General features: G+C 43.6%; 1 protein-coding gene across 2 annotated transcripts in view; it reads right to left on the bottom strand.

Annotated features, from left to right (window-relative positions):
• LOC106610028 (succinate--CoA ligase [ADP/GDP-forming] subunit alpha, mitochondrial) overlaps window positions 1-22,258 on the bottom strand; it is a 31,818-nt gene that overhangs the window by 566 nt on the left and 8,994 nt on the right. Inside the window, exons 6-8 of one of the 2 annotated variants that reach the window (XM_014209142.2) lie at window positions 18,310-18,393; window positions 14,594-14,745; window positions 7,236-7,424 (exon numbers count right to left, since the gene is read on the bottom strand). In XM_014209142.2, the coding sequence (XP_014064617.1) occupies window positions 7,236-7,424; window positions 14,594-14,745; window positions 18,310-18,393 (425 nt within the window). The remainder of the gene's footprint in view (window positions 1-7,235; window positions 7,425-14,593; window positions 14,746-18,309; window positions 18,394-22,258) is intronic. The other variant, XM_014209143.2, reaches the window with a different exon arrangement.

Here is a 22,258-nt window from a genome sequence, read left to right as displayed (position 1 = left end):
GCTAGTAGACCCTGACAAGGCACTTTCTTCCTGGGGAGGTGGGGGAAGGAATGTCTTTGTCCCAAATGGCAGCCCCAATCCCTACACAGGACTCTGGTCAAAAGTTGTGCACTATGGGTGCCATTTGGGATGTAGACAATATATTTATCTCATCAGGGATTAATGAAGGAGACACAGACGAATAACATTCAAAATCGTTATTTTGGATGCAAAGATAAATACTTTACAAACCGAATAAGGCTATGCAAGGCTCATGTTCAGTGTCGAATAGTCCAAACACAGAAAACATGTATATTCACACCAAAGCATCAAAATCCATAGTCATATTATACGACAGTGAAAATAATAAGATGTAAAAGCACATAAACAAAAGGACGGAGAACATTACAGATGGGATGTCGCCATTTACATACACCATTTATTAAATATCAGCAGAGGAAGGATGATAAAACAAATACTCTCCTTCCCTTCCTCCTACAATTTCCCCATGCCACAGAGGAAAAAGCTTCCTTTATGCATATGTCATTTATCAGGTCTGCAACACACATGCATGATGTCGCCCACTGGAAAATGCCTTACTTCCAAAATACCTGAATGTCTACTGCCACCAGGTGGTTGAAAATGTCTACTTCGGCTCAACGCCTCAACTTTGACAAAGTGCTAGAGCAACTTGGCAGGGTGTGCTTGTGTTATCTAATGTAATACTCAGGAGTGTTAAGGGAAGACGCCCTTCAGTCTCAAGCGGGGTGGATTAAGTGTATCTGTATGCGCCGATCAAGGCCGGGCCCTTGACTTTCTGAGAAAGGGAAAGATAGAGGAGAGGGAAGAGGAGAAAGAGACCGAGGGATGAGCGGTGCTGTGTTAGGGCTTCTGACGGGAGTGCTGACATGGTGGCCACGAGGCTTCAGGCACTCTGATGGATGAAAGGAGGGAGAAGGGTGGAAGGCGGCACAAGGTCCACTCATAGTCCAGAGGGAGAATGATCGAGACTATTCTCTCTGCTACCGCACGGCAAGGTGTACCGATGCACCAGGTCTGGAACCAATAGGACCCTGACCAGCTTCTACCACCAAGCCATAAGACTGCTAAATAGTTTACCAATAGCTACCCGGACTAACTGTATTGACGCTTTTTGCACTAAATGCTTTTGACTCATCACATACACTGCTGCTGTTTATTACCTATCCTGTTGCCGAGTCAATTCATCCGTACCTATATGTACATATCTACCTCATTCCTCTACTCGGTACCCCGTGTATATAGCCAAGTTATCATTACTCATTGTGTATTTATTCCTCGTGTTATTATTTTTCTATTATATATATATTTTAATGCATTGTTGGGAAGGACGTGTAAGTAAGCGTTTCAATGTTCGTCTAAACCAGTTGTTTACGAAGCATGTGACAAAATTTGATTTGAAGAGGGCAAGGACAGAGGGAGAAATAGTGCTTGCTTGAGATATGTATTTAGGCAGAGGGGAAACTACTTCAAAAAATGTTTATATTGAACCTTTATTTAACAAGGCAAGTCAGTTAAGAACAAATTCTTATTTACAATATGACGCTGGGCCAATTATGTGCCGCCCTATGGGACTCCCAATCACAGCCGGTTGTGATACAGCCTGTAAACGAAAAGTGTTGTAGAGTAAGAGGAACAGGAGAGAGAAAGATGCGATCGTCCTTGTGTGTGACAAACAGTCAGGAGGGGAGTGTCAAAGGTGCTCAAGACCGAAAGAAGGGGAGAGGTGGAGCAAGATGAAGAGAGATGAGGTCAGGTGGAAGGAGAGAGCCAGGGATGAAGAGTCCTGGTGTGCGACAGGGACATTTTGTCAAAGGAGGCTATGAGAAAGAGTGGAAAAACAGAGAGAGCAGCACACATGGGTGACTAGAGGTTTATGTGGGCATGACACAGTCTGCCTGGAATGCTAGGTGGGTGGAGTTGGAACTATTCTATCGGTGACATGCAAGTTTAATCTAGCGCATTTACAGTATTTGAAAGAAAACAAATACTTGAATCTAGGTGTGGACACAAGGAGAGCTTCACTGACAAGCACAAACAAAACACTAGAGAGTTGGGCAATGTACTGTAATGAGAGCTGAGCATGTTAAACCAAATCAAATTAATACCCCCATCGGGCACTACTTTGTTTGCTCTGTTGTGTCGTGTGTATCATCAAGCCGATTACAGCAGCGCCAATGAGATTAACAGAGATGTATGAACACAAAATGGCTGGAAAATTAATAGGCCGGGAAATAGTTCATCATTACGCGCAATGATTATGAATTAAACCAAAACAGTGCCACCACCGCGCAAATCAATAACTGGGTGTTTGGGTTTGCCACCCTGCGCTCGTAATGAAAGAGTAAGATGAATGGGTGTAATACACGCTAGAACTTTATATACGTCTTGTTAAAACCGGCTTCCTCCGGTGATAAATTGAAATATAGGCAGCAGCAGCATAGCAAAGTTGCCCGCCCCGGCATCAACAGCCACGGTTATTAATTTCTCCTCACTGTTGCCTTTTGTTTATTACGTATTAAAAAAAGTTCATTCCCAAGTCCCACAACCTTACTTTTTAACAAACCCAAACACTAAAAACTTCAACATCCACTCAAGTAGAAAAAACTAAAATGTACTCAACTTAAGGTTTACTCTAAATTCATTGGGGTTTTTTCTACTTTTGTATGTCGAGATTAGGGTTGCACATGTTGGGGAATATTCAGAGGAAACTTTGTAGGAATTAAAATGGAATATATGCAAGTTAATATTAATACCATTTAAATGTAGATTTTTTTGGCATTTGAGAGATATATATACACATACACACCATATCACATGGAGACAGAAACATAAACCTTTTACCTTATGAGTAGACATCATTGCAAATGATTAAATCCTTCCAATAGAAATAAAAAATAATTTAGTTATGAATTGAACTTAAATTAAATGAGTTCAGGAAACAACGAAAGAAAGGGAATATTGAATGATCCCCAATGATCCATCGTATCTCCGAAAAATGTTTTCAACATACATCTGTAAAATGATAGTCTAGAAACTAAAGCTCTGGTTGTCTTCCTCTCAGGCTTCCATGTCTTCTCCCTGGACCTCCTCAATGTCCACCTCTGAACATCAGACTCTGAGGCCTCATCTTCACTGTCATTTTCTACCCTTGTTGAGAATGGCTCATTGTCAGGCTCAAAAAGCCTCAAATTTGCCTGGATGGCCACCAATATTTCAACCATTGTATTGGTCAGCCTGTTGTGTGCTTTGGTGTGTGTGTTCCCAAACAAGGACCAGCTGCGCTCTGAGGCAGCTGATGTTGGTGGGATTTGGAGGATGATGGAGGCAACAGGGGAAAGAGCCTCAGATCCACAAAGTCCCTTCCACCAGGTGGCTGATGAGATATGTTGGCACGACTGCCATATTCCATCTCCATCCCAAAGCCCTTGCTTGGAAGTGTACTTCGCCAGACTGCCAAGAACCTTTCCCTGATCCAGGCCAAGGTGGCGAGACACGGTAGTGATGACACCATAGGCCTTGTTGATCTCTGCACCAGACAGGATGCTCTTGCCAGCATACTTGGGGTCCAATATGTACGCTGCGAAGTGTATGGGCTTCAGGCAGAAGTCTTCACGCTTTTTGATGCATTTCAGAACTGCAGTTTCCTCTGTTTGGAGCAACAGTGAAGTGGGCAGTACGGATTTCTTCTCTTCCATCTGCAAGCAGAGTCTGAACATCAGACAGGATGGCATTGTCCCCCTCAATCCATGCAATGGCTACTGCTATAGGTTTCAGGAGTTTCAGCTGCTTACCAATCTCCCCAAAATACATCATCCAGGAGGATCCTCTTGATGGGGCTGTCCATATTGGCAGACTGTGATATGGCCATTTCTTGGAAAGACTCCTTCCCCTCCAGGAGACTGACAAACATGATGACAACACCACCTCAATGGGTGTTGCTGGGCAGCTTCAATGTGGTGCTCTTATTCTTATCACTTTGCTTGGCGAGGTAGATTGCTGCTATAACTTGATGACCCTTCACATACCTAACCATTTCTTTGGCTCTCTTGTAGAGTGTATCCATTGTTTTCAGTGACATGATGTCCTTGAGGAGCAGATTCAATGCATGAGCAGCACAGCCAATGTGTGTGATGTGAGGGTAGGACTCCTCCACTTTAGACCAAGCAGCCTTCATGTTCGCAGCATTGTCTGTCACCAGTGCAAATACCTTCTGTGGTCCAAGGTCATTGATGACTGCCTTCAGCTCATCTGCAATGTAGAGACCGGTGTGTCTGTTGTCCCTTGTGTCTGTGCTCTTGTAGAATAGGGGGGTGGAGATTATGTAGTTAATTATTCCTTGCCCACGAACATTCGACTACCCATCAGAGATGATTGCAATACAGCCTGCTTTCTCTATGATTTGCTTGACCTTCACTTGAACTCTGTTGAACTCCAGCAAATGAGTAGATAAAGCATGTCTGGTTGGAGGGGTGTATGCTGGGCGAAGAACATTCAGAAATCTCTTTCAATACACATTGCCTGTGAGCATTATAGGTGAACCGGTTGCATACACAGCTCGAGTAAGACATTCATCAGCATTTCTCTGACTACGTTCCTCCATTGAGTCAAATAAAAACTTCTGATTCCAGCAGGACCATGAGTTGTTGCTATTGAGGTGTCTGATTCATCATTTTCACCTCGAATAGAAGTAGAGGGACTTTTGTCAGAGGTTGCTTGTTGTGAGAGCTGAGGGAACTTCATGCACTTGGCCAGTGCATCTTTGTTGCATTCTTCACATCTGATTTGGCACAGTATTTGCAAATGTACACAGCTTTTCCTTCTACATTAGCTGCAGTGAAATGTCTCCACACATCAGATAGTGCCTGTGGCATTTCCCAATAAAGATTAGAAAACAAATTGTAAAAATAAAAACAAATACAATTCCATGTCTTATCTAACTTCTTAACTATTTATCTTACAAAGGAGTTGTTTAAGCATGAAACATGTATGGAAACAGGTGAATTAACACTCCTCAGTTAGCAGGCTCAAGCAAGCTAAAACCCACATGGTAGCAAAAACTAACTAGCAGAAATTGTTAACAAGTTAGAAATTATTTAAACACTTGTCTAGGCTACTATTTACTAGTTAAAAAATTTGTCATAAAATATATTTCACCCCACGCATTATTGTAATCAAAACTTACCAGAAAGCATGTAGTCCTTGTCTGAGACAGTGTCGTAGTGTGGGCTCAATAGCATCTCAGTGTGCAAGATCAGATCAAGAATCAGCTGTACATGTGATGGAAGAGTGCACTGTGCATGCAGAGGGTTGCAATTCCATTGAATTGGGGATAGTTTAACCAAAATATGCCACAAGACCTAGAATTGCCTTGTATATCACACAATTAAAAAGGTTCACTGTTGTAAGCTAACTTTTTTGATGAATTTAACCTGTTATGGATAGTAGGGGGCAGTATTTTCACGGCCGGATAAAAAAAACGTACCCGATTTAATCTGATTATTACTCCTGCCCAGAAACTAGAATATGCATATAATTATTAGCTTTGGATTGAAAACACTCCAAAGTTTCTAAAACTGTTTGAATGGTGTCTGTGAGTATAACAGAACTCATTTGGCAGGCCAAAACCTGAGAAGATTCCTTACAGGAAGTGGCCTGTCTGACCATTTCTTGGCCTTCTTGATCATCTCTAACCAAAACAGGGGATCTCTGCTGTAACGTGACACTTCCTACGGCTCCCATAGGATCTCAGAAGGCAGCAAAAAGCTGAATGGTGGCTTTGCAGGCCCTGGCTGAAAAACACTAGCGCATTTTGATAGTGGTCGATCAGAGAACAGAGACTGGAGGCGCGTGCACGAGGCGACCCCATGTTTTTATTCTTTCGTCTTTGAACGAAAACAACGACTCCCGGTCGGAATATTATCGCTTTTTTACGAGAAAAATAGCATAAAAATTGATTTTAAACAGCGGTTGACATGCTTCGAAGTACGGTAATGGAATATTTAGAATTTTTTTTGTCACGAAACGCGTCGGGCGCGTAACCCTTCGTCACCCTTGGATAGTGTCTTGAACGCACGAACAAAACACCGCTATTTGGATATAACTATGGATTATTTTGAACCAAACCAACATTTGTTATTGAAGTAGAAGTCCTGGAAGTGCATTCTGACGAAGAACAGCAAAGGTAATACAATTTTTCTTATAGTAAATCTGACTTTGGTGAGGGTCAAACTTGGTGGGTGTCAAAATAGCTAGCCTGTGATGCCGGGCCATCTACTCAGAATATTGCAAAATGTGCTTTCACCGAAAAGCTATTTTAAAATCGGACACCTCGATTGCATAAAGGAGTTCTGTATCTATAATTCTTAAAATAATTGTTATGTTTTTTTTGTGAACGTTTATCGTGAGTAATTTAGTAAATTCACCGGAAGTGTTCGGTGGGAATGCTAGTTCTGAACGTCACATGCTAATGTAAAAAGCTGTTTTTTGATATAAATATGAACTTGATTGAACAAAACATGCATGTATTGTATAACATAATGTCCTAGGCGTGTCATCTGATGAAGATCATCAAAGGTTAGTGCTGCATTTAGCTGTGGTTTTGTTTTTTGTGACATTATATGCTAGCTTGAAAAATGGGTGCCAGATTATTTCTGGCTGGGTACTCTGCTGACATAATCTAATGTTTTGCTTTCGCTGTAAAGCCTTTTTGAAATCGGACAGTGTGGTTAGATAAAGGAGAGTCTTGTCTTTAAAATGGTGTAAAATAGTCATATGTTTGAAAAATTGAAGTTTTTGGATTTTTGAGGAATTTGTAATTCGCGCCACGCCTATCATTGGATATTGGAGCAGGTGTTCCGCTAGCGGAACGTCTAGATGTAAGCAAAATCCCCCAAATTCCCAGGCTTAACTTCACATGGAAAATTTCATGAAGAATTCCAGAAATGTACAGGAAAGTTTCCGACCCTTTGCAACCCTAGTCGAGATTGTTTTTAGTATATTTGAGGGAAGAGGCAAAGTTGGGATGTGGGACTAAAGCGACTAAAGTAACCGTTTTGCCATCCTCCCCCAGCTATGGGGGAATGGTACAGTCCGTCGCGCCACTGAATGACATAGATAAATGTTCTATCGCTACGGGTCTCACCCATAGAGTTGGCTAGAGGGCTCGAGCCATGGTAAATATAGATTAGCTCTTTAATACATCTCTCTAGTCTCACCTTGAACATGGTGCTGCCCAGTTGGGCAGGGGACATGCTGACCACAACGCCCGCCTGCTGTAGGGCAGCAATCTTCTCTTTGGCTCCACCCTTGCCCCCTGCGATGATGGCACCGGCGTGACCCATCCTTCGGCCCGGCGGGGCAGTGAGCCCAGCGATGAAAGACACCACGGGCTTGGTATTCGCTCCCTGGGGGGAGGGGGAAAGGATGGAGGGGGAGATTGAGACAGCCTCAGTCATACTTGTATTCTCAGACAAATAACAGACATTCCAAAACAAAGACGTCTTCCTATTAACAGCCCAGCCCCTCTTAAATAGGTATTCTTAGAACCATCTTATTTAATTATTAAAACAAAGGATGGTAGTGTATAGAAAATGTTAGTCATACATTTTACGTTTACATTTTAGTCATTTAGCAGATGCTCTTATCCAAAGCGACTTACAGTAGTGAATACATACATTTAATTTATTTCATGCATTTCTTTTTTTTTGTACTGGCCCCCCGTGGGAATCGAACCCACAACCCTGGCGTTGCACACACCATGCTCTACCAACTGAGCCACAGGAAAGGCTGTACTATATTACATGCTCTGTCCAGATGTCTGTGAAAGAGTCAATGAGACCATTTAATTGCATGGGCAGATACACACCCTCCACCACCCCTCCCTGCCATTTCATATGATCTCATTCTCGCAGAAGCATGTAATTAGTCACGCGGACACTGATTAGCTCTGGCCCTGTCCGCTCAGCTCGTCCTGATGGATGGCTAAATTCAACAGTTGAGATAGTCTTCCAGCGCTGGCGGGAGGGGAGAGAGAGCTAATATTTCACACTCAGGAATAAAATTGTATTGGGGATGAAAGACGGGCCTGTTCATTAGGGCATGCTTAGGAAAACTTTTCGAATTGGGTAGTGAAAATGTGTGTTTCCTATTAGACCAGGTACTGTAGTAGCTACGCATTTCAGTAATTCTTTTGCCAAATGAACACAATCCAGGCCTCTCTTCAGACACTCCTTCTCAGGTACTTGCCTTGTGATAAGGCTCTCCCTCCATCTTTCTCTCCCTCATAGCCTCTCCTTCAGTTGAGAGTTAACACGGTGTGTAGAACAAACTGGCCGACAAGCCAGGAAAGGTGGTCCTCCTGCTTAAGTCTTTACTACCCTTCTACCATTTCAGCACATGCTTTCTAAATGGAACCCTACTGAAACTGGCAGGTATGTACAGCAAGACGACTGCTATTCATTTCAACATGCTTGAAGACACTGGATAATTGTTTAAGCGGAGCAGCCAATCCGCTCGTCTCTCGGCCAAGAAAATGAATAAAAAAATGTTTTTAAAAACCTGACTAACAATGTACAGTATTAACAAGGGATGGCTCTGAAAACAAAATGTTCACTAAACGGGGGAATATGACTGCAATCAATGAAAAAAATGTACCGGGAGGATACTAATTAGTCGAGGTGAATGTTTTCTTGTAAGGTGGCCCAACATTTTTTCCTCTAAATGGGTCAGAACGAGGGTGGCCATGCCTTTTCCTAAAGACTGACCTTCCTGCAGGCTTTTGTTCCACACCTGATTCTACTACTTAGCTGCTTTTCAAGACCTTGACTAGCTGAAGTAAGGCTGGAGCAAAAGCATGAACACCCAGTAGCTCTCCTGGAGGGATGGCCACATCTGTTTTAGAATCTCTATTCACAAAGCATCCCTGTCCATACAATCTTATTCATTATGATCAACAAGGCAGAACTGATCCTGGATCAGCACTACTTACTCAGACACTTTATGAACACAGGCCCAATGCCATTCTTCTAGCTAGGCCCTAAACACACCAGTTCCGGCTCTCGCTTGTCCCGTCCTAATGAATTCACAGCTCTGACAAACGAACCACCCCCGTGTGAATCAATTCTTAAAATCTACCTAAACACGTCAGGCTGTAATTAGTCAATTCATCTTCATCTTCCCTCAGAGAAATCAGAACATAATAAGAGAAGTGGAAATAGCATTTGAAAGTTCCCACCACCTTTGTCCTATATTGTTAACCGTAGAGATGTATTACTTTAATAATGGAACTAAAGAGAAGGAGAAGGTAGTTTCCCTACCTCTTCTTCAATTTGTTCCCCCACGGGAGGAGGGGTGGAGGAGGCGGCAGGGGTCGTTTTCAAAAGGGTGAAGCCTTGCTGTACGCTTGGGGGGGGGGGGGTAGAGCCTCAATCTTGTCAGATTATGACGACAAAACAGACAATTACAAATTGATGAGGCCCCCCCCTATTCACACACTAGATGTGAATGGAGTGCGATACACACGCCCCACCGCTTTCTAAAAATCACTCACCTGCCCTCCTAGACGACAATTGGTGTGTGTTAGTGAATGCACTGTGCTTGGGCTTTGCATTGTGCGTAAAGCACCTAGGAGAGAGCGAGAGAGAGAGAGAACCGGCTAAGAGTCGAGGATAACAGGAAAAAGGATACATTTAGTGTTCACGTGGGTTAGCTGTCAAATACTCTGGGCCCATGCTTTCCAACAAGACAAAGGTGTTATGTCTTAGGTAGCGCTTTAGTTTTACAAATGCATGGAGGGGCTGAAGAATACTAGGTGGGATTTAGAAGTAGATGTCTCAAAAAGAAAAGTTTAAGACCTTCTGAAAAGGTGACATACAGTGACCTAAAATATAAACGCAACAAGCAACAATTCCAATTTTTTTTAGAGTTACAGTTTATATAAAGGAAATCAGTCAATTGAAATAAATCAATTAGGCCATAATCTATGGATTTCACATGACTGGGAAAACAGATCTGCATCTGTTGGTCACAGATGCCTCATGCAGTGCGACACATTTCCTTTGCATTGATCAGGCTGTTAATTGTAGCCTGTGGAATGTTGTCCCACTGCTCTTCAATGGCTGAGCGAAGTTTCTGGATGTTGGCGGGAACTGGAACACGCCGTCGTACATGTCGATCCAGAGCATCCCAAACATGCTCAATGGGTAACATGTCTAGTGAGTATGCAGGCCATGGAAGAAATGGGACATTTTCAGCTTCCAGAGCGACATGGGGCTGTGCATTATGCTGAAACATGAGGTGATGGCGGCAGATGAATGGCACAACAATGGGCCTCAGGATCTCATCACCGTATCTCTGTGCATTCAAATTACCATCAAAATGCAATTGTGTTTGTTACCTGTAGTTTATGCCTGCCCATACCATAACCCCACCATGGTGACATTAGCAAACCGCTTGCCCACGCAACACCATTTTCCCAGTACAGTTGAAAACTGGATTCATCTGTGAAGGGCACACTTCTCCAGCAGTTTGTGCAGAAATTCTTTCGGTTGTTCAAACCCATCCAACTCATCAGCTCTCCGGGTGGCTGGTCTCAGACGATCCTGCAGGTGAAGAAGCCAGATGTGGAGGTCTGGCGTGGTTCCACGTGGTCTGCGGTTGTGTGGCCGGTTGGACGTACTGCCAAATTCTCTAAAACAACATTTGAGGCAGCTTATGGTAGAAAAATTAACATTCAATTCTCTGGCAACAGCTCTGGTGGACATTCGTGCAGTCAGCATGCCAACTGCACACTCCCTAAAAAAATTGAGACATCTGCCTCCTGGGCTGTGTCGCAGCCGGCCGAGACCGGGAGACGGTGCACAATTGGCCCAGCGTCGTCCGGGTTAGGGGAGGGTTTGGCCGGCAGGGATGTCCTTGTCCCATCGCGTGACTCCTGTGGCGGGCAGTACATGCTGACACGGTCGCCAGGTGTTTCCTCCGACACATTGGTGCGGTTGGCTTCCGGGTTAAACGAGCAGTGTGTCAAGAAGCAGTGTGGCTTGGCAGGGTCATGTTTTGGAGGACACATGACTCTTGACCTTCGCCTCTCCCAAGTCCATACGGGAGTTGCAGCGATGGAACAAGACTAACGACCAATTGGATATCACGAAATTGGAGAGAAAAAGGGGTAAAAAAAAACCCCCAACTTCTTACAACATTGTGTTGTGTGACAAAACCACACATTTTAGAGTGGCCTTTTATTGTCCCTAGCACAAGGTGCACCGGTGTAATGATCATGTTATTTAATCAGTCTTGATATGCCACCCCTATCAGGTGGATGGATTATCCTGGAAAGGATAAGCACTCACCAACAGGGATGTAAACAAATGTGTGCAAAAAGTAATTTTATTTCAGCTCATGAAACCAAAACTTTACATGTTGACTTTATATTTTTGTTCAGTAAACTAAAACAGACCAGGTTGGCAAGCAGGCCACAGAGTTAGAGGAATAATTTTACCATGTAAGCTATGCAATGACCTCTAAAGTGTGTACTAATTCTAGCCCGGCGAAATTAAAAACATCAGAGCAACTTTTTGGTGCAAAGATCTCCCTTCCAAGGCCCCTCTTTTGTAAATTAGTTGATTGTCTATTTTTATACATCCTTTTTTGTTGGGGATATTTTATGTCAAGTGTAACACTTTTAATAAAGACCGATTTGACTCAAACTCGACAATTTCATCTTCATCTCCTAATCTTAAATCGTGTACAAGTGGTCACCAACCGGTTGATCGCAATCTTTAAGGTATTTCTAGTCGATCACCAAACATTTCTGTAGAAAGGCCAATGATAAAGGCTTGCTTTTATTTCTTGCACTGTTGGTTGTAGTTGCACTTCATTCAGAAGCCTTGTGCATCGGGTAGGCAAAGTGTTCCCATTTTTAACTATTTAACTTGTCTCAAATCATCATGCCTACAGCTTCCACAACCCAGGCCACAGCAAAGTTTGATACTAGCCTACGTGAGATTTCATAACTTTTAAAACAATGACCAGAGGGAGACTGTCAAAGAATACAGCAAAGAGCTTTCTGTTATTATGAGTGAATTTTTGTTAAGTTATTCAGCACTGTCAACACTATTCAATACCATTACAAAACATAAAACGCACTTCTCCCCACTTCCACTGCAATGAATGAGTAGCCAAGTCTATCAATAGCCCAAAATGTTTATTATTATTAGCAGCTCATCTTGTCTGTTTTATCAGAGGAATATTTCACTTTCTCTGGTCATAGGAACAACATAAATTTGTGCATGAGGCAGATGCATTGCGACTTGAGTTTCACCATCAGGTGGAAGATGGTGTCCCCTCTCTGATTAGTCTCACCGGAGGAAAGGAAGGAGAGAGCAGGGACTGTGAGAGGAGGATCCTTTGCTGATTTCTCCCTCCCTCAGCTGAGACTAATACCGTGTTCAAAACAACTGGGAACTCGAAAATCTCAGACTTCTGTGCTTTCAAAATTGTTTTGAACGGTCATCCAACTCAGAGCTCTAGAAAGATGCCTGAATTCTGACTTTCCGATCTGAAGATCACGGACATCATGATTTGACCGCCCCCCTCAGTTGTCTTAAAAATAACCATGACAGAGCAGTAAAATAGAAAAAGCTCATTATTTAAGTTTATGCTCAGCTGTGCCTCAGAAGTGCTACACCAACTGGTCAATAAGTCTGTGGAGAAAGATCATTTTGAAATATCCAGCTATACTGGTAAGGGCATACCAATATGATATTGTATTCTACTTTTCGGTAAGAGTCCCAAATGGCACCCTATTCCCTACAGTGTCATTGTATTGTACTACTCATTTACGATTCCCTTAAGTGTCTGAAAATATGCCTAGCTGATCTTATGACGAATTATTGTAAAATAAATGTATTTGTGTGCATGTTGTAGATTCAGAAATTCAATACAGTTAGTATTTGTGTTAGGGTTGGGCGGTATCCAGATTTCCATACGGTATTATTGGAAGTGCACACAGGGGGTGCCATTTCTAAATAAATGTATGTATTTTTTCATGGGAAAAAAAAAATGTAGGCAACATGGATCTTGATCCATAAGGGGATTGACTGTCTCTGTAACCAAGAATCTTCCTCTTGCCATCTAGCCACTTAGCTAGCAAACCAAATGCATAGATGGAGCCCTGAGCTAGATATAATGCATTAGGCAAATAGATAGTTAACTTATAGTTAGTTATAACATAAAAACATTTTTTTTTTTTTTTTATAACATTATAGTATTCTGAAAAACCTGGACATTTTGGGAAAGCTACTGACATTTTGCAACCTTAGAAAAAAACATGTCTGAAGCATGGAATTGTTCTATGAGTCAAACTAAAGAGATGAACATAATTTTGGGTCTGGCTTTGCATTCAGTGTTTCCGTTTCTCAACGTTGACAGAACAGCAGCTCAGATAAAACAATTTCAGGCTTTGGTTAAACTGCTGCCTCTGGTGTTCAATGCTCGACACACACACACACACACACACACACACACACACACACACACACACACACCTTGACTTTCAGAGAACTACCTGCCGCTTTCAAATTGGCTTTTCATGCATGTTGATGTCACGAGCCATTGGTCTCTGGTTGTCAACACTTTGGATGATTGGTTGAGCCGGTTTGTACATGAGGAAGGGAGAGAGAGAGGTTGAGTCCCAAATGGCACCCTAAGCCCCATGTAGTGCACTACTTTTGACATGGGCCCAAAGGGCTCTGGTCAAAAGATGTACGCTATTAAGAAATATGGTGTCATTTTGGCCTCAGCCAAAGAGTTGTTCTCCCGAGACAGAGTGGTGAGAGAGATTTGCATGCATTAGGGCAGCTGAAAGCACATCAAATTAATTTTCAGCTGCTGAACACCTGACAGACACACACACCCTCACAAAAATCTATTTTCTCAATCAAAATTCTGTGTCTTGACAAATCTAGAGGGCAAAACACACACTTGGCAATAACTGTTGCTCAAAGGCACTTAACCACTTTTCAAGCCTTGCATAATTCACCATCCATGCTCCAAAGATCAGTCTCTCCCACACCTGCCTGGAACAAGTGTGTCAGTAAAGGTGTGTGCTGTATTCTGCACCATGAACCCTAACTGGAAGTACATGCACTCTAGCTCACACCCTCAGCCTGTCCAGAATCTCAAGATCCATTAGCAGGTGAGAACACACACAGTATGTCTTACTATACTTGAGGACTTTTGGGGACCAACAAATGACTCCCATTCAAAATCCTATTTTCCCCAACCCCCTTTTTACAGGTAAAGGACCGGCAAAATGTGCTCACTTCTCTGTATTTTAGTTAGTTCTGGTACTCACAAGTATAGTGAAACGTGTCCACCCACACACACGTTTTGGACCTGAGGGCTTGGAGTGGGACTTCCCGAGAGGGTCGTCGGAATCAAAGAGATGAAAGGGAGTACCTGACAGAACTACACTCATCTTTCAAAAAGGGTCCGGATGATTCCCAAAAGTACTGGTGGACCATTGACAAAGTGTTAACAGTCTGGTAGCATGTTTAACATGTGTGTCTCCTCTTACAGAGTTGTGCTGTTTGAGGTAATCGGCAGCGTTCTCCTCGGCGTTGCCTCCGATCTCTCCGATCAAGATGATGCCCTCCGTCTTAGGGTCCTGCAGGAACACCTCCAGGCAGTCAATGAAGTCTGTCCCGTTGAAGGGGTCCCCGCCAATGCCTGAACAAAAACCATCAGAAAACACTGTTACGCTGCTTAAGATGGATGTCAGATGTGACCGAAGGCATAGAGTACAATGTATTATCATTTTTAGGTTTACCGTAAATTCCGGACTATAAGCCGCAACTTTTTTCCCAGGCTTTGAACCTCGCGGCTTAAAACAGTGGCTAATATATGGATTTTCCCCGCTTTTTTCAAAAAAAAAAACACATTCTGTGACGTGCTCAGTTTTTTGGCGGCATGAAGCTTTCATTAGACCAATCAAATTGCCGAACGGGTTAAGGTCAAACAACTTTTTTGTTTACTGTTTAGATTAAATCGGGCGCTCTCAAACTTCCCATCATTCTGATTACGGTAGTCATTTTGTCACCCTCATAGCAAAGACACGGAGAAATGCATATGATGCAGCTTTCAAGTTGAAGGCGATTGATCTGGCTGTTGGAAAAGTTAAATTAAATAATCTGTCTGTAAACAATTGTTGGAAAAATTACTTGTGTCATGCACAAAGTAGATGTCCTAAACGACTTGCCAAAATTATAGTTTGTTAAAACTTCATTAAGGTAGGGAGCACTATTTTCACCTCCGGATGAAAAGCGTGCCCAAAGTAAACTGCCTGCTACTCAGGCCCAGAAAATAGGATATGCATATAATTGGTAGATTTGGATAGAAAACACTAAAGTTTCCAAAACTGTTAAAATAATGTCTGTGAGTATAACAAAACTGATATGGCAGGCGAAAACCTGAGAAAAATCATCCAGGAAGTGGGATTTCTTTATTTTTGTAGTTTTCTATTGAATGCCATTACAGTATCCATTGACTTAGGACTCAAATTGCACTTCCTATGGCTTCCACTAGATGTCAACAGTTTTTAGAAATTGTTTCAGGCTTGTATTCTGAAAAATGAGGGAGTGAGACCACTTTGAATGAGTGGACCATTCAGTGTCCCCGAGGGTTTTCATGAGCACGACCGAGAGCACGGCTTTCTTGTTTTCCTTTTATATTGACGAAGCTTTTGTCCGGTTGAAATGTTATTGATTATTATGACTAAAAACAACCTGAAGATTGATTATAAACATCATTTGACATGTTTTTACGAACTTTACTGATACTTTTCAGATTTTTTTGTATGTCTGTTGTGACTGCCTTTGAGCCTGTGGGTTACTGAACAAAACGGAGGTTTTTGGATATAAAGAGGGACTTTATCGAACAAAACAAACATTTATTGAGTAAAATGGGAGTCTTGTGAGTGCAACCATACGAAGATCAAAGGTAAGTGATTCATTTTATCACTATTTCTGACTTGTGTAACTCCTCTACTTGGCTGGTAACTGTTTGTAATGCTTTGTCTGCTGGGCGCTGTTCTCAGATAATCGCATGGTATGCTTTTGCCGTAAAGCCTTTTTGAAATCTGACCCTGTGGTTGGATTAACAAGAAGTTCATCTTTAAACCGATGTATAACACTTTTTTTTATAATGCGTATTTCTGTTTTTTAATTTGCCCCTCTGAAATTTCACTGGATGTTGGCCAGGTGGAACGCTATCGTCCCACACCCCCTTGAGAGGTTAACAAGAAATTTGTGGAGTGCATCTAAACTTCCGACTTCAACTGTACATGTAGGTAGAGTTATTAAAGTGACTATGCATAGATAATAATAACAGAGTAGCAGCAGCGTAAGGGGTGGAGGGGCAATGTAAAGTCTCAGTTGTCTCAAAGCTTAAAAATCCTTTAACCTGTCTCCTCCCCTTAACGTATACTGATTTAAAGAGGCTTTAACAAGTAAGTAAGGGATCATAGCTTTCACCTGGATTCACCTGGTCAGTCTGTCATGGAAACAGCCATAAAGCCTTATTCTAAAATGGATTGAATGAAGAAAAAAAATCCTCAGCAATCTATACACAATACCCCATAATGACAAAGCGAAAACAATTTCAGAAATGTATTCAAGATAAAAACAAAAAGACCTTATTTACATCAGTATTCAGACCCTTTGCTATGAGACTCGAAATTGAGCTCAGGTGCATGCTGTTTCCATTTATCATCCTTGAGATGTTTCAACAACTTGATTTGAGTCTACCTGTGGTAAATTCAATTGATTGAACATGATTTGGAAAGGCACACACCTGTCTATATAAGGTCCCACAGTTAACAGTGCATGTCAGAGCAAAAATCAGAGCAAAAACCAAGCCATTGTGTCCAGGCACAGATCTGGGGAAGGGTACCAAAACATTTCTGCAGCACTGAAGGTCCCCAAGAACAGTGGCCTCTATCATTCTTAAAATGGAAGAAGTATGAAACCTGCAAGCCTCTTCCTAGAGCTGGCCGCCCAGTAAAACTGAGCAATCGGGGGAGAAAGACATTGGTCAGGGAGGTGACCAAGAACCCGATGGTCACTCTGACAGAGCTCTTGAGTTCCTTTGTGGAGATGGGAGAACCTTCCAAAAGGACAACCATCTCTGTAGCACTCCACCAATCAGGCTTTTATGGTAGAGTGACAAGACGAAAGCCACTCATCAGTAAAAGGTACGAGATACTGCTTGGAGTTTGCCAAAAGGCACAAAGACTCTCAGACTATGAGAAACAAGATTCTCTGGTCTGATGAAACCAAGATTGAACTCTTTGGCCTGAATGCCAAGCGTCACGTCTAGATGAAACGTGGCACCATCCCTACAGCGAAGCATTTGCACACACTGTATATATACTTTTTTCCTATTGTATGTTTGTTTATTCCATGTGTAACTCTGTGTTGTTGTATGTGTCGAACTGCTTTGCTTTATCTTAGCCAAGTCGCAGTTGTAAATGAGAACTTGTTCTCAACTAGCCTACCTGGTTAAATAAAGGTGAAATAAAATTTAAAAAATAGTGGTGGCAGCATCATGCTGTGAGGATTATTTTCAGCAGCAGAAACTGGGAGACAAGTCAGGATCGAGGGAAAGACTAACGGAGCAAAGTACAGAGAGAGATCCTTCATGAAAACCTGTTCCAGAGCGCTCAGGACCTCAGACTGGGGCGAAGGTTCACCTTCCAAAAGGACAACGACCCTAAGCACACAGCCAAGACAACGCATGTGTGGCTTCGGGACAAGTCTCCGAATGTTCTTGAGTGACAGCCAGAGCTCTGACTTGAACCCGATCGAACATCTCTGGAGAGATCTGAAAACAGCTGCGCAGCAACGCTCCCCATCCAACCTGACAGAGCTTGAGAGGATCTGCAGAGAAGAACAGGAGAAACTCCCCAAATACAGGTGTGCCAAGCTTGTAGCGTCACACCCAAGAAGACTCGATGCTGTAATCGCTGCCAAAGGTGCTGTAACAATGTACTGAGTAAAGGGTCTGAATTCTTTGTAAATGTGTCATTATGGTGTATTGTGTGTAGATTGATAAAGGGAAAAAAGGGGCTGGCTTTGACTGCATGGGTGGGTACACAAAGCCACCGAGGCCACTCATAATCGGAGGCCCCTCATGATCAGGTCAGAGGTTTTAGTGGCCCCCACCCCCATCAAAGTTGCTCATCTTTGGTCTATACATTTGCAGTATGTGCATATCATAACGTTCATTCCCACGTACCGATGCAGAGAGACTGTCCCAGGCCAACTTGTGAAGTCTGGTGAACAGCTTCATATGTGAGAGTTCCCGACCTAGAGACAATGCCTGAAAAAAAAATAAATAATAATAATATATAGCTCAAAAAAATAAAGGGAACACTTAAACAACACAATGTAACTCCAAGTCAATCACACTTCTGTGAAATCAAACTGTCCACTTAGGAAGCAACACTGATTGACAATAAATTTCACATGCTGTTGTGCAAATGGAATAGACAACAGGTGGAAATTATAGGCAATAAGCAAGACACCCCCAATAAAGGAGTGGTTCAGCAGGTGGTGACCACAGACCACTTCTCAGTTCCTATGGTTCCTGGCTGATGTTTTGGTCACTTTTGAATGCTGGCGGTGCTTTCACTCTAGTGGTAGCATGAGACGGAGTCTACAACCCACACAAGTGGCTCAGGTAGTGCAGCTCATCCAGGATGGCACATCAATGCGAGCTGTGGCAAGAAGGTTTGCTGTGTCTGTCAGCGTAGTGTCCAGAGCATGGAGGCGCTACCAGGAGACAGGCCAGTACATCAGGAGACGTGGAGGAGGCCGTAGGAGGGCATCAACCCAGCAGCAGGACCGCTACCTCCGCCTTTGTGCAAGGAGGAGCAGGAGGAGCACTGCCAGAGCCCTGCAAAATGACCTCCAGCAGGCCACAAATGTGCATGTGTCTGCTCAAACGGTCAGAAACAGACTCCATGAGGGTGGTATGAGGGCCCGACGTCCACAGGTGGGGGTTGTGCTTACAGCCCAACACCGTGCAGGACGTTTGGCATTTGCCAGAGAATACCAAGATTGGCAAATTCGCCACTGGCGCCCTGTGCTCTTCACAGATGAATGCAGGTTCACACTGAGCACGTGACAGACGTGACAGAGTCTGGAGATGCCGTGGAGAACGTTCTGCTGCCTGCAACATCCTCCAGCATGACCGGTTTGGCAGTGGGTCAGTCATGGTGTGGGGTGGCATTTCTTTGGGGGACATCATGTCTCGCTCCATCCACCAATGCCACGTTGCACCAAAGACTGTCCAGGAGTTGGCGGATGCTTTAGTCCAGGTCTGGGAGGAGATCCCTCAGGAGACCATCCGCCACCTCATCAGGAGCATGCCCAGGCATTGTAGGGAGGTCATACAGGCACGTGGAGGCCACACACACTACTGAGCCTCATTTTGACTTGTTTTAAGGACATTACATCAAAGTTGGATCAGCCTGTAGTGTGGTTTTCCACTTTAATTTTGAGTGTGACTCCAAATCCAGACCTCCATGGGTTGATAAATTCCAGTTGATTATTTCTGTGTGATTTTGTTGTCAGCACATTCAACTATGTAAAGAAAAAAGTATTTAATAAGATTATTTCTTTCATTCAGATCTAGGATGTGTTGTTTAAGTGTTCCCTTTATTTTTTTGAGCAGTATATATATGCATATATATATCACAATCTTAAGCAACACAGTTCCCTTTCCTGTCAGTAGATAAGCAGAGACTGAGGACAAGTTCCAATTCTCTTAACATGCATCCTTCCTTCTTCTTGAGAGGTAAGGAGGAAGGATGCATTTTTAAGTATTGGAAAGGACCTGTATTTATACTGTATGGGTGCTGCCCAAATTGCACCATATTTCCTACTTTTGACTGGAGCCCCAGGGACTATAGTGAATAGGGTACTGTAGTAACTTGACAAGGAATGCCAACACGCATTTCGATATTACTTTCCTTTACTTTCAACCCAAACCTAAAGGTGTATTGCCAGATACAAACGGTACAAATATAGCAGAACTATATAGCCCACTCCACCGGTGGTAGAATCACATTGCACAGAACTCACTCTTAGTGATGACATCATCAAAAGGGAAAGGTCACGGTCAATACCAATAATAACCATGTCATTATTTATATAGTGTCCACACTATAACACTTCTCCCCCCTCAATTTAAATCCCCCCTGTAAGGAAAACATAAGGTTAACGAGTAAACCACATCAGTGTTTTCTTTTCTTTACTACACCACACTGTAGAACTTCTGCTGGTGTTACCGTAAATGTAAACAAAACAACAACAACAAAATGACAGTCCTTATTTCTTTTCAACTAGGTCTGCTGCTCCAAACAAACACTAACACCACGAGTCTCTCAGTCTCAACTACAGAGTTAGTCTTTCAGGAGGCTTGTGACTACGCTGTGATCTGCGCAGTACTCCTGGTGTTCTACGAGACACAGGTAAGGCGTGTCCCAGTGGAGCTGAGGGCACAGGAGCGGGTTGGGTGTTTGTGAGAGAATGTCTACCACCCTCTGCTGGAAGCACTGAATGCCCCTGTTCCTCAGATGCTGTTTCCTGTGGGATTTGAACTTGTATACTACCACCTACAGCTGTTCCGTCTGAAAACATGGTCTTGTCTTTGTCATAGCGCAGGCGGAGATGGTCCTGGTGTCTGCGAATGACTCGCACATCAGTCAGTTTGACCACAAAGGAGACGGGACCACTCTGACTCAGAATGATAGCTGGCAACCAGCGTTGGCTGCTTGTGAAGTTGCAGATGTAGACATTGTCATTGGGTTTTAACTGTCTCTCCCTTGCGTGGTGGTCATGTTTCTCTTGTTGTTTCTCCTGCTTCCGTTCCACTCGTGCTCCGATGTTCGCACGCAGTAGATCCAGGTGAGCTTTTGGCTTTCTGCCCATTAACATCACCGCTGGAGCCTGTCCTGTTGTTGTTTGTGGCGTGATGCGGTACTGGAACAAGAACCGAGAGAGCTTAGTTGTGATGGTTCCCCCAGTCATCCTTTTGAGCCCCTTTTTCAGTGTCTGCACAGCCCGCTCCGCTAAGCCGTTTGAGGCCGGGTGAAACGGGCCGCTGCGGACATGGCGGATCCCGTTTCTCCGCATGAATTCCTGGAACAAGTCACAGGTAAACGTTGTTGCGTTGTCGGGCACCAGAGAGTCCGGCAGACCATCGGTTGAAAACACCTGCCGAAGCTTTTCGATGGTTGTGGTCGCTGTGATGTTGCTCAAGATGTGCGCCTCCAGCCACTTGAAGTGTGCGTCCACCATGACAAGGAACATGTGACCCATGAAAGGGCCTGCAAAATCTATATGCAGCCTGGACAATGGGTGGTCAGGCCACTCCCACAGATGTAGTGGCGCGGGCGGCGCCATCTTCTGGTTGATCTGGCACTCAGAACATGATTTAACTTTGTCTTCTACCTCCTGATCCATGTTAGGCCACCAGATGTAAGATCTGGCTAAACTTTTCATCCGGGAGGCACCCGGGTGAGCCTCATGGACCTCATCCATGACTTGTGCACGGCCAGGGGGTGGAACAACCACTCTGGACCCCCAGAGTATGCAGCCATCCTGCACACTCAGCTCAGTTTTGCGCTTTGCATAAGGTCTTAGTCCATCATCCTCTATGACAGGAGGCCAACCCTGCATCAGGAATCTTTTCACTTGGGACAGGATCCCGGTCTGTCCACTGTTTGATCTGTTTGGCATTCACAGATGAGTTTGACAATCTCTCTATTAGGAAAATTGTCTCGGGAGGCACCACAGTTGTGGCAGGCATCTCTGGTAGCGGGAGACGGCTGAGCGCGTCTGCATTTGCATTGTCCTTCCCCGCTCTATACACTATCGTGTACTGGTAGGCTGACAGTGTCAGGGCCCAGCGCTGTAACCTTGCTGAAGCCATGGGCGGAATGCATCTTGATTCACTAAAAAGGCTCATCAGAGGTTTGTGGTCAGTGCATATGGTGAAATGACAACCGTAGAGGTACTGATGGAAGCGTTTCACAGCAAAGACTATGGCCAGACCTTCCTTGTCTAACTGTGAATAACCCTTCTCAGCACTCGTCAGCGTACGTGATGCGAATCCAATGGGTCTCTCTGACCCGTCCTCCATCTGATGAGAGTACTGCCCCGACGCCATAGGGTGAGGC

This window comes from Salmo salar, chromosome ssa08 (genome assembly GCF_905237065.1).
Source record: "Salmo salar chromosome ssa08, Ssal_v3.1, whole genome shotgun sequence".
Lineage (NCBI taxonomy): Eukaryota > Metazoa > Chordata > Actinopteri > Salmoniformes > Salmonidae > Salmo > Salmo salar.
Note: the sequence above shows the minus strand (reverse complement) of the source record. Positions and strands in the feature narration are given on the sequence as shown.